Source organism: Elephas maximus, chromosome 1, assembly GCF_024166365.1.
Source record: "Elephas maximus indicus isolate mEleMax1 chromosome 1, mEleMax1 primary haplotype, whole genome shotgun sequence".
Classification (NCBI taxonomy): Eukaryota; Metazoa; Chordata; class Mammalia; order Proboscidea; family Elephantidae; genus Elephas; species Elephas maximus.
Genome location: NC_064819.1, coordinates 25,052,134 through 25,065,782, shown reverse-complemented (window position 1 = coordinate 25,065,782; position 13,649 = coordinate 25,052,134). Strand labels below are relative to the sequence as shown.

The 13,649-nt window shown below is 40.8% G+C and overlaps 1 protein-coding gene across 1 annotated transcript in view; it reads right to left on the bottom strand.

Annotated features, from left to right (window-relative positions):
* P3H2 (prolyl 3-hydroxylase 2) overlaps window positions 1–13,649 on the bottom strand; it is a 182,124-nt gene that overhangs the window by 21,933 nt on the left and 146,542 nt on the right. Inside the window, exons 9-13 of the mRNA XM_049880393.1 lie at window positions 9,683–9,810; window positions 8,420–8,515; window positions 7,371–7,521; window positions 6,210–6,327; window positions 3,474–3,549 (exon numbers count right to left, since the gene is read on the bottom strand). Of these exons, the coding sequence (XP_049736350.1) occupies window positions 3,474–3,549; window positions 6,210–6,327; window positions 7,371–7,521; window positions 8,420–8,515; window positions 9,683–9,810 (569 nt within the window). The remainder of the gene's footprint in view (window positions 1–3,473; window positions 3,550–6,209; window positions 6,328–7,370; window positions 7,522–8,419; window positions 8,516–9,682; window positions 9,811–13,649) is intronic.

Sequence of the window (13,649 nt, the reverse complement as noted above, 5' to 3'; positions counted from 1 at the left end):
TACACCACCTAGAGGCTCCTTGAAGGGTTATGAAATAGGACAGTATGTGGCCTGAGGATCTGGTGTTTCCAGTTTTCTGGGCTGCTCATTCCCTGATGGTGACCGGGATTCACTTAAGCAGATATGGTTGTCACTGCTTTGATGTAACTACGTCTTTGTAACTACATCTTTCAACATAGTAAGGGTCAAAGAACAGGTTTGGAGACAACTGGATGTTTTCTGTCTGATGGAATTAGAAGAATTGAAAGTATTTAAACAGGAAGAACTTTGGAAATGTTTAAGAGAAGTTATCCACTGCCTGAAGCAGATTGGGTTAGGAACTGGTTATAGGCCTGCGGGTTCTCGAAGGTCTTTCTCTAGGACTAATCTTATCCAGTGAGGAGCAGCACCTGTCAGAGATCAGGTACATGAAGGAATAAACAGCCTTTAGTCAGCCAGTCTCTACATATGATATTGTTTCTATGGGAAAATATACTCTGAAGTTTAGATAAATGATTATAAGCATACTTTAAGAACACAGCCCATTCATACAGAATTTAGTTTTTCATAAAGCAAATGGAACTCATTAAATTTTATTTTCTTCCAACGTGCACAGAAAACCAAAATCTCTAAGTCCCCATATTTCACAAATAAAAGCTGCTGTTGAAGATAATCCAAGTATGTCTTCCAAGTATGATTAAAAACAAAAAAAAAATCCATCTAACTGATGAGTAAGACTCAGAGAAGCCTTTTTTTCCTGTGTTTGCCTTGAATATATGTAAATTTCCAGCCAGCATTCAATTAGTTATACAATTTCCAGATTCTTCCAAAGCAAAAAGCTTAGAAGACTTTACTTCCTTGTGTGGTACCAAGTTAGGCCACTCCCCCGCTCCATTCGTCCCTCCAGAATTAAAGAGGGGAATGATTAAAAAAAAAATTATCAATTACTCTTTGTTATTCAGACAGGTGTGTATATTTTAATTATCTATTTGGAAACCGTGGTGGTGTAGTGGTTAAGTGCTACAGCTGCTAACCAAAAGGTCAGCAGTTCAAATCCGCCCGGCGCTCCTTGGAAACTCTACGGGACAGTTCTACTCTGTCCTATAGGGTCGCTATAGGGTCACAATCGACTCAATGGCAGTGGGTTTGGTTTTTGGGTTTTATAGGACGTCGTAAAAAGTATCCATGATGTGCATTAAACTGAAGTAAAACTGATTTTGGAAAATAAATCTACCCTCAGCTTGAGGCTCTTGGAATATATATACATATGGAGGGAGCCCTGTAGTAGTTACGATGGCAGTTTGAACCCACCAGCTGCTCCTTAGAAGCCCTATGGGACAGTTCTACTCTGTCCTATAGGGTCGCTACAAGTCAGAATCGACTCTATGGCAACGGGTTTATATATATATATATATATATATACACACACACACATACACACACAAGTCTGTTTTCTTTTTATTTTGGGGGGATGGGTAACGTTTAGTGCTTGTGACTTTTTTAAAAGAATTAAACATTTTTAAGATTATATATGTCTTAAAAGATTTCAGATCTTTAAAAAGCAGAATTCCAGTTAACTTATATTCAACAATTTATGAAGTACTGAGTCATACATAGTATTTAAAAGGAGTCCTGGTGACACAGTGGTTAGGCGCTCAGCTGCTAACCGAAAGATTGGTGGTTTGAACGCACCAGCTCCTCTACGGGAGAAAGACGGAAGTCTGCTTCGGTAAAGATTACAACCTGAGAAGCCCTATGGGGCAGTTCTACTCTGTCCTCTAGGGTCGCCTTGAGTCTGAATCCACTCGACGGCACCAGGTTTGGTTTTACTACCTTGAAATATTGAGCGTTTCCAAACTTGGCCACTAGAGGGAGCAGAAGCAAAGAAATCTTTTCAACCACCTGTCTGAATTTCTTTGAGATTTAAGCATATTCGCACTTCAGTGCTAGCAGAGCTCAGAAATCAAATGCTTTCTGCACAGACTCTTCAAAAAGTGAGAATCTTGTGTAGGGATTTTAAACTCCCACCCAGATCATCAATCTCTGTTTAATTTCCCACATCATGAAGTATCACAATATTCTCATGTTAATATTTAAGCTATTTATAAAAAAGTCAGATGTATCATGGCCTTTTTAGAAGGTTATTGCATTAAACTGTATGAATTTTTTTTTCTTAATTATCACAATGTTTCTCACCAAGTTTAGGGAGACTCCTCATAGGATTCACCTTGATATCCAGAAATATATAGTTTTTGTATCATTTTCTGAGACCCTGGTACCATGTCAGAGATGACATACGGCTGTTTCACTATTGAGAAAAGAGTGCAAAATGTGTGGAAAGTCAAAAAACTCAGAACAAGTGATGAAAATACCTTATGATCAGGGGAAGATTAACCAGTAAGCAAGGCATGTACAGACTCTCTTGCGCTTACTTACTCATCTGTAACGTACAATTTCAAAACAGGTGAAATTGCGGACTACAGATTAGATTATCTTCACAGTTGAAAAACCTGTTTTTCTACAATGGTCTATATTCTTTAGCTTAAAGGCCAAAGCAGCTGGCTATCTAGTCTATAAGCACTAGGGAAACTGGTTTTCCAAGGGTGTTGGCTGGCTTAGGAAGATGGGGCATGAATTTAACTTTTGATTTTTACCTGTGAAGGTGCGTTTAGAATCTCATGCACACCTAGCCTGATATATATATACACACACACACACATACACATATATGCATATATACATATATAAAACCCAACCCATTGCTGTCGAGTCAATTCCGACTCATAGCGAGCCTACAGGACAGAGCAGAACTGCCCCATATGGTTTCCAAGGAGTGCCTGGTGGATTCGAACTGCTGACCTTTTGGTTAGCAGCCGCAGCTCTTAACCACTACGCTACCAGCATTTCATATAAATATATATATACATGTATATATACACACCAAAACCAGGTGCCATTGAGTCAATTCCGACTCACAGCGACCATACAGAACAGAGTAAAACTGCCCCAGAGAGTCACTATGAGTTGGAATCAACTCGACGGCAACAGGTTATATACAAAGATATTTATAATGTTTGAAACTAAAGGTTAGGAGGCCAGAACACCAGATTACTTAAAAGCCATCTATAAAATCATTTGACTTGCCCTAGGCTTGAATGTGTTAGGAACTGATGATTTTGTTTCTATCAATTTAACCGGTAAAGAATCAGAAGACCTAGGCTCTCTGTCCAAATCTAACACTCACTAGCATATGATCATAAGCAAACCCTTAATCTCTCTATTCTGTAATCTACCCATCTGTAAAAGGGACTAGAAGATTTACGGACGCTTCCGTTTCTAATATTTTAGGATCTATACACTCGCTGGGACTCTCTTGACCTTTTGAATTCCTGACCTCAGAAGTATTTGAAAGCTGGCAGTCCGTGAGTTCTTGGGAAATGGCAAAATCAAAGTTAAAACATGACCAATACACGTAAAGAAACAGGTATACCTACCGTCACAGTCTTAGCATCCATCTCGGTGAATATGAATTCTCCTCCTTCAAAGTCGTCATTCATATAGAGGAGAGCACTATGAGAAGAAAGGGAACATTCTAGTCAGGTCACGTGCCACAAGCGTAGCCATGACCACTACGTTCTTAGGGCAATTCCCACTGCATTTTCTCCAGCTAGTCGCTGATCAGAACCAACGGATCTGCTGAGTCTTTCCAACCTCCCACCGGGCAGAATCTGGATGGGAGAGTCCAAGACAGCAACGCCTTAGCAACATCTGTGTCTATTTACATCGACAAGCCGTTCCTATGCGCCTAGTACATGCCAGATACTGTGATAAGGACTGATAGTGATGTAGTGTGGGAAAGGTGAATACAGAGGTAAGTGAAATGCCATACTGATTATCTGGAGGTGGTATAAAGTGGTGGCAACTAATAATAATAATAACTACCTTACATTAAACACTTTCTCGGTAGCAGGCACTTTGCACAATAAAGAACGTAGATGTTCGGTAACTTGCCTAAATTTGAGCTAGGGTTCAAGCCTAGACGGACTCCAGAGCTCCCTCCTACCCTCCAAAAAACAAACAAAAAATAAGCCTCGAGTCGATTTTTGACTCACAGCAACCCTACCGGACAGAGTAGAACTGCCCCAAAGGGTTTCCAAGGCTGTAATCTTTACTGAAGCAAACTGCCGCATCTTTGTCCTGTGGAGTGGTTGGTGGGTTCGAACTGTCAACCTTTCTGTTTGCAGCTGAGCACTTAACCACTGCATCACCAGGCTCCTTCTCTAAAGCCCACCAGAGTTCAAATTTCAGTTTATGACTTACTGGCTATGCAAACCTGGCCAATTTATTTAATTTCCCTAAGCCTCAGTTTCTTCACCTGTAAAATGAAGACAAAAATCCCTTCTTTATAAGGGTGTCTGAGGATTAAATGACACACTGCCCAAAAGACACACAGTTTTGTGCACAGTTGAACAACTGATAGCCATTGTTGTCATCATATGCTTATAACAACAGTAGCATCGTAAAATACTGAAGACTGGCAATGAACTGGCCAGACTAAACAGTACATTTCCTTACAACTAGATATTGAAGCACTTGACCCTCCTAGCCCTTTGGGTAAGTACAGATGTAGTTTGGGTCATGCTCCTGGGGTATGCCTTTATTCTTGGTATGTTAAAATTTAAACCGAAACTCAGTTAAATTTTAATTGAAACTCAGAAGAAAAGATGTTTTCTATTGCTGAAGTGGATATTTTGGTGTGTAAAGAGAAGAGTCCAGAGTTGTGGTCACTGAGTATGTAATAATTTATTAATTGTTGTTACACCGCGCTCTCTACAAAGACACTTATTGAGCACCCCCTATCTGCAAATAATCATATTTCAAAGCTCATCTTACATTTTACCTCCACTATGGGAAACTTAGAAACCTTGGTGGGGTAGTGGTTAAGTGCTACTGCTGCTAATCAAAGGGTCGGTAGTTCGAATCCGCCAGGTGCTCCTTGGAAACTCTATGGGGCAGTTCTACTGTCCTATAGGGTCACTGTGAGTCGGAATCGACTTGACAGCACTGAGTTTGTTTTTTTCTTTTTTAATGGAAAACTTGGAAACCCTGGGGACTACTGGTTAAGAGCTTGGCTGCTAACCAAAAGGTCAGCAGTTCCAATCCACCAGGTGCTCCTTGGAAACTCTATGGGGCAGTTCTACTCTGTCCTATAGGGTCGCTATGAGTGGGAATGGACTCGACTGCAACGGGTTTTCTTTTTTTTTTTTTAATTATATAAGGGAAACAGAGAGTTGTAAGTAGTATGGGCATATGGGCAGGTCCAGCTAGATTAAATTTGATTACGTTTTCCATACAAAACAACAAAAAAAAAACCTAAACCCGTTGCTGTCGAGTCGATTCCGACTCATAGCGACCCTGAAGCACAGAGTAGAACTGCCCTGCTAGGGTTTCCAAGGAGCGCCTGGTGGATTTGAACTACTGACATTTTGTTTATCAGCCTAGCTCTTGACCACTATGCCACCAGGGTTTCCGCCCTTAAATAATAGTATCTCTAAACAATGCCTCCCCCCCGCCCCCCCCCGCAACTAACTGGGTCGCTATGAGTCAGAATCGACTACAATGGGTTCGTTTTTGTATTTTTTAAAACTGGAGTGCTCCTTGTGAGCTGGACCAGCCTTGCAGATAGGGGGCGCTCAATAAATGTCTTTGTAGAGAACACAGTATAACAACAATAAATAAGCTATTATACACATAGTGACTACAACCCCGAGGCTTCCCTTGACACACCAAAATATCTATTTCAACAATAGGAAACATCTTTTCTTCTGAGCTTCCAGTTCCTTATTTATGAAGCGCAGACACACTTCTTCATGTGTGTGGACCAGACATACGCGCTCTTATGTTCTCAGACTGAGGGACATGGACACATGGGATATACTTCCGCGAATGTCAAGAAGTGTTAAAAAACAGAACATAAACTTTACTTTTTATATTAAAACGAAAATGTGCACTGTGGAACAGGATGCAAAACATGAGTGAATTTTTTAAGATAAAAACACGAGATGATAAAGTCATTTCTTATTTGTGCTAGCTGCTTCTGGAAATAACCTGAGAATCTGGGATTCACAGAGATGAATATGATAGCAAGCAACACAGCAGCTTTTTAGGTTCCATGGGTTTTTGATAACTGTGGGAGCAAAGCTTGGTTTTGAAGCGGGTGCTGACAATACCTATAGTCCCGGAACGTGTAAGCCGGAGGCTCCTTCCAGCATTCATTGGCTTCTGGATCCAGGAGGCAGTTGTCAGCATGAATGGGGTGACTGAGGTCATTTCTTCTGTCTTGCTGACCTGCCAGGAAAGGAAACAGGGAAGGATGAGCAGGGGAGTGTATACTCCAACAGAAAAGCTGACAATCTGACCATCTTCTCCCGTTCCTGGTGTCTCTGGCAAATTTGAGGAAGCAGAAGGCATGGTAGAATTAATGAATGAACACTGGGCAGGCAGTTAAGACCCTGGTCCAGCTTTGGCACTGAACTTGACATGAAACCTTAGGCAGGTCATACTTGGCGGCCCAGCTCTAAAAGTGCCCGGATGTACATATGCACATATAAACTCTACGCATTTCATGGGTTTTACTTCATATGCTGCAGCAGAAAGATGAGAATGCAATGAAAATTGTAAAAAAAAAAAAAAATTTGGTTCAGCTGAAACTTCATGAGTGTAAAAGTCTACTCGTGTGACGTTCTCCCCTTCCTACTCCGCAGGAGGTAGAAGAAACGACACATAGAAGAAACCATGACAAGTAGGGAGTGAGGAGGTCTCTCTTTTTAAGAACATTTCTCTCAACAATCCCTTCGTTTTGTATGATTCCACTCAATGCTTTGCGGACATAATGAACCAAAAACCAAACCCGATGCTGTCGAGTTCATTCTGACTCACAGCGACCCTACAGGACAGAGCAGAACTACCTCATAGGGTTTCCAAGCAGCAACTGGTAGATTTGAACTGCCGACCTTTTGGTTAGCAGCTGAGCTCTTAAGTACCACGCCACCAGGGCTCCTGTGAATATAACTGTGACTGTAATTTCCAGGTTGCTGGTTCTCCAAAAAGGGAAACCTAGTGAAGTTTTAAAAAAAAAAATGTTGACAGGAAAGTAGAAACGGGGTTACAAAAGAAAATAGGCGTAATTGAGGGGTTTCTGGAACTTCAAGTGACCAAAGAGGAGAAACTGAGGGAAGGAAAGAGTGAGCATTACCAAGCTTCTTTTGTGTTAGGACATTCGCAGTCTTCTACTCTCTTAGTCTAAAACTCAACGGAGCTTTGCTTTGCATTGGTTTCTTTCCACTTGCATTGTGGGCAGAGTGGAACAAGTTTGGACCCCAGAATCTCACCAGACAGAGCTGTTCGGCAGACCATGTGTGTGTAGGAAAAATACAGGGTTGAGTTCAGCATGAAATAGGATTCTACAATCTTTCGAGCCTTCTCGCTGATGTCATAAAACAGACGGGCACTCTTCAGTGGGACCCGGCCTTCATAACCAAACTGAAGAAAAAGAAGAACATTAGAAACCATGGAGCTGATCGAAGGGCTTGAGAAAACAGACACTAGGTTTCATTAAGCCAATATATTATGGCTGTCTCTGTGTTGACTAGTGGGAATACTGCTACACACTTGTGGATTTTACGTAGGACAATAAGTAAGCTCTTCTCAACTAGAGTTAATCACTTCCGCCTCTCTTCTCTCATAGAATTTCTTCATTCCTCTCTGACAACAACTCTTGCCAAAAAAAAAAACCAAACCCAGTGCCATCAAGTCGATTCCGACTCATAGCTATAGGACAGAGTAGAACTGCCCCATAGAGTTTCCAAGGAGAGCCTGGTGGATTCAAACTGCTGACCCTTTGGTTAGCAGCCATAGCGCTTAACCACGACACCACCAGGGTTTCCAACAACTCTTGCAGCAGAGGATAATTGCTCATTTGGGTATGATTTTACTATTTAACCATCAGCTCTCTGAGGACAGGGGTTGCATATTACTTGTCAGGTACAAAGCTAAACCAAAAAAACCAAACCCAGTGCCATTGAGTCAATTCTGACTCATAACGAACCTACAGGACAGAGCAGAACTGCCCCACAGGGTTTCCAAGGAGCACCTGGTGGATTCGAACAACCAGCCTTTTAGTTAGCAGCCATAGCACTTAAACACTACACCATCAGGGTTTCCAGGTACAAAGTCAGGAAATATAAAGTTTGGTAAATGGATGCGGGCATAAGGAATGAATGAATGACTAAGAACAACAAAGATGCCATTTCATACTTGTTCCCTTCCATTGTCCTGGTAGGTGGAGATTCTAAACTCTCCTCTTCCCAGTGTCTGTCATTCACAGAAGGTCTTGGATTGACACTTAGGAAGCCAAACCCAAAAGAAGTTAAGACTTTACCTTGAGGGCTTTCAGGACAGTTGCCCCTTCAAACTTTTCATTAGGAGTATGGGGTGAAGTTTTTCCTCTGTACCCATCACCAACAAGCATGATTCCCTGGAAGCAAAATGCAAGAAGATGCTTTATCAATGACAGCTATGGATTCATCAGGTCTCCCTTTTTGCCTTGGCTACGAGAAAGCTGGGAACTGAAGTCAGTACTCAGAATCATGCCAGGCTGACTACGGGTTCTTCGTATAATTAAGTTTCCCCATCAAAGGCAATATCTTTATTTAAACTTTATGTTTTCAGTATAAACTATAGCCTCTTTTTTTGTAGAAACGGGTAGCATGTAAATGATTAGTATTAATTATTTATTAATTAATTATTGATTCAAAATACTTATGTTTTTATTGCCCTTTCTATTTTTCAGGGCATCTATATTTTCATTGGATTTTCCCAGTGACATTAGAGCACAGGGCACACACTGTGTGGCTATTGTTTCAGGAATTAACTCTTTAACAAACGATGGTACATATATGTTCCGGCTACATTTTCCGTCCCTGAAGGTTTACTGTCAGGCATTTGAGCCACTTTACACGTCATGTTGGATACTGGTGCAACTGTCTAAAAACAAGTTGGTCTGCACCACATTTGAGTGTTGAGAGCCATTTGTATGAGGGGATGCTTCCCAGAGGAATGACTGTGTGAAAGTTTTGTGTCTTTTGGCTTCTGTACAGTGAGATAAGGCTTCCAAGTATGTTTACCATTTCCTTTGTGTCACCGGGAAGGTATGGTTACCAGCTTTCAGAAATATTCAAGTAAATGTGTTATTTTTGGGGTGAAAACAGTTTGTGATGCACTTCCTGGGCCATGGGACCAAAATGTACCTCGTGTGTGATGTGCTTCATGGAACATGGAACTGATATGGCCCACCTGCAACTGGCACCCATTTTTTCAAATAATAAAAAACCAGCAACAATGATTCAGCATCCATTCCATTAGCGAAAAAACACGGCATCACCAAAAAATTCCCCCAAAAAATTCACCCATGAAAGGGTTAAGCCACTGGCTACTCCAGATCCCACCTGAACAAAATGAAAATCACCCCAACCCAAAGGCTATGAATGTGACTCTGTAAACAATGTCCCTGCCCTAAAGACAGTAAAATTTCAGGTCTTGTTCCCTGGCTCCAAATGAGACCGGAACCAAGATGGCACCAAAGCACTGCCAGGCTCAGGCCAGGCCAGCAGAGTTGGGCTCCCCTCCCTCTTTCAGTCCTCACACTGGCCACACTGTGGAGCTCCCGGCACTGTTCTTCCGATAGAACGTTATCCAGAAGAACCCGCTGAGTCCCGTTCAGCTGCTCCGAGTTATAGACGAACGTGATGTTCTCGTAGAGCAGAGGGCCACCTGAAAGGACAGAGCACGTTCCCTTTCCTGTTACTTTGTCACCAAGGGGGAAGCCCAGAACACCCATCAGCTTTCAGTGTGCAACTCTGGGAGGGTCATGAATACTTGGGAATGCAAAGGAAAATTATAAATTGGGGAGTTTGATAAACACAAACATAGATTCAGGAAAAAGGCACATGTCTGACTGCCAGGTTTCCCCATATGTCATGAGAATATATTACATTTGAATAGTATTTTGGGATTAGTGAAGTATTTTTTCACTTGATTCCAGAGTAGATTGGGCATCTCATAGGATCGTCCTCTGAGAAGACAGCCCAGAATTCCTTGGGCAGCTGGGCTCACCCTTCTCCACTGCCCTTGGTTCATACTTCTGTTACATCATATGCAATTACTGGATGTTTGTGTCTCTCAGGTATGACATTGTATCAGTTTTACTGTTACCTAGAACAATGCGTCCACCAGGTAGCTGAAGTAGTAAACGTGCTTTCAGGCCTGTCACACCTAAGTCATCTGACTTTCCTAGTCTTCTTCCCACCCCCAAATGACTTCATATATTTTTGCTTTTGGAGTATTTGTTTTTCTGTGCTCTCTGGGCAAATTCTTTACATTGCTGTTTTACGTCAGAAGGTTTCTTTATAGGAACCTTCTCTCTCCCCAGGTAGAGCCCACGACTTTACGAAATTAGACCCACGGAGGCTCTTCAGAAGTTGATGTTATCGGACATGTTTTAGGTGGTGAAATTACAAAATCCAGACTTAATAAGATCTTTTCCTTGCAGAGAGTAGAACTCAAAGACAAATCCTCTGGTCTTATGGTGAGGAAATCAGAAGTTTTAACAGAGTACAACCATCTTGAACCATACATACTCAACAGAACAGAAAGCAGTGTTTCTCAACTCTCTATCATATTCCCAGGGGATCTGAAGAGGGCAGTAGTGGTTCAGTGGTAGAATTCTCACCATCCATGCTGGAGACCCAGGTTCAATTCCAGCTAATGCACTTCAAGCCCAGCTACCACCCTGTCTGTCAGTGGAGGCTTGCGTGTTACTATGATGCTGAACAGGTTTCAGTGGAGCTTCTACACTAAAATGGGCTATGAAGAAAGGCTGAATGATCTAATTCTGAAAATCAGTCAGTGAAAATCCTATGGATCACACCTGTCTAATGCCATTGTGCATGGAGCGTCCGTGGGTTAGGGGCTAACTCCACGGTAACTAACAACAATAACAAGGGATGAGACACATGCTTGTCAGTAACAGCCGTTCCCCATGGAGTGAGTGGGGATAGCACGGCTCCTCCCTTCTCCTCCCCGTGTAATAATGACAATCAACACACTGGAGAAATCGATGTCTACTTTATAAAATGGATTAGTTACACTAGGGAACAGCACTACTAAGTCTTTCTCAGTGTAGTTAAAAGAATACTAACAGACCATGAGTAACAGAGTATGAAAAGGATAAAACATTATCTAGACCAGTGTTTCTCAAACTCAAGTAATATACGGTTATCTGTTAAAGCAAAACGTTCCCCAAGGGACTCCAGAGCTGACAAATTACTTTTACTGTAATGTTACTTCATTATATGCAATCACAAAACTATGTATACATTATTTATTTTTATACTTCTATGGAGCAATAATACCAAAACCAATTTACAAGATTAAATTAGCGCCAAGCCATAAAACCAACTAAATTAAAATGAACAATATTAGTGAAATGATTATCTTATTCAGTTGAAACTAAAAACAACTTTCAACATGAATCTTGTACTAACTCCTCTGGCCCAGCTTCTTTTGAGCCAGCGTTCTTTGGAGTCCCATGTTGTGAGATGACCCTATTCTATCACAACTTTTTCTGCTGAAACTAATACAAAATCTTTATTCATAGAAGCATACTGTGATGCTATTTGCCCTTCCTCTACTGCTAGTATGTTGTTTATGCTATAAGTTCGTTCCATTTTACTTCTTGCTAGTCTGCATTGACCCATGGAATCATTTGTACCTGCTGGTTCTAATGTGACCGTAGATGCATCCACACCCACTAAGGTCATAAAACTCATGGTAGTACTTGGCTACGAGATGGTCCTTCAGACAACCTACTAGTTGCCCTGTTTTTAATTTTTTTTTTAATTTTCACCAAAACTTATAAATAGAGAACTACTGTATTGCAAGAATATACCCACAAGCCCCCAATTTCAGGATCATATTCTCTCCTTTTGTATGAATAATAACAATAATATGTTTCTCTAATGCAGTGTTTCTTAAACTTTGTTCTGAAGAAAGTATTTTGCTAAAAAAAAAGTTATTTGATCATACATGATTGGAAAGTACTGAGTTACATAAAAGTTAAGAAGACTTCTTGGAACTTTTAATGTATGAAATGGAATTGTAGATTTCCTAAAAATTGATCTAACACACAGAAGTTCTCACACTTTAATTGCGTATAGTATCCTTACTCCTTCTCTCCTTTCTTCACTCCTTCCCTTCCCTTCTCTTAACATAGAACACGGTTTGGGGAAGGTTTCTCTACATCTATATAATTGATGGCGTCATAGCCAAATTAAGGCTCTCGAATATTTGAAAATATGATCTGCATGTTCTTCTCCCATTTAGAAATATAAAAAGAGCTATCCCTTGATCGAGAAAGGTATGGCTCTTTTAGGTTCACTGAAAAAGTACATCCTATTGGTTTTTAATATAAAACTCAAAAAGAAATGGAAAATACCTGAGGGCTTTATTGAAATGGCTTGGTTGGTACTTTGCCATGTTTTCCTAGTTTTCTATATTGAGGATATATTGCATTAAGTATATAATTGGCTTATTTTCAAAATGCAATGTGAAAGTTACCAAAACTAAAGCATTTAGAATGGTGGCTACCACTCTTATGCTCTGTGTATTTACTCTTATTATTGTAATTATTGAGAAGCCCTGGTGGCACAGTGTCTAAAGTTCTCGGCTGCTAACTGAAAGGCCGGCAGTTCGAGCCCACCAGCTGCTCCACAGGAGAAAGATGTGGCAGTCTGCCTCTGTAAAGATTTACAGCCTTTGAAACTATGGGACAGTTCTACTCTGTCCTACAGGGTCACTGTAAGTTAGAATCAACTTAACAGCAATGAGTTTTGGGTTTTTTTTCTGTTGTTGTTGTTTATTATAATTATTATTAACTTTATTAACTGCTTGGTACACTGTGTTCTGTTCTGACTGACACACCTGAATAAACATATGTTATAATGGAATATATTTAGAAGAAATCTATCAGAATATTGCAAATTCCCCCAACCATGCTGTAAGTAACACGCAAATACCAGGTGAAGAAACAGAGTGTACTTTTAAATGCCTAAACCCCAACAGGCTCGAGGAGAACCTGTATTACTCGTCTGCCTTTCCTGTAGCTGGACAATTCTCACTGAGCACAGAGATCTATACGGATATTTCGATAGTCATATTAGAACAAAAACTAACCAACTACCCACCCACTAACCAAAAGGAAAAATAAACTCTGCCATTCGAAAGCCAAGGCTACCAGTCTACAGATGACCAGTAGCACACCAGACAGAGGAGAACACTTGAATGAAAATAAAAATGTAGTCCAATAAGTTGTGGTTCCTGGGGTCTGGTTTGATGGTTCCAGCCAACCCTTTTAAAAAACCACAATCCAAGGAAATTTAGCTAAACAACTCAATTCTTCTCTCATTCATAAAGTATGTGCTTGGCTTTGATTCTCTGGTTGCAAGAAAGAGGGATCATCTAGGAAAATACTCCTTTGTGAGGAAGGTGGTCCAGTGCTCACTGCCTGCGTCTCACTGCAAGAATAATCATCTTACCATAAATATCACAGTGTC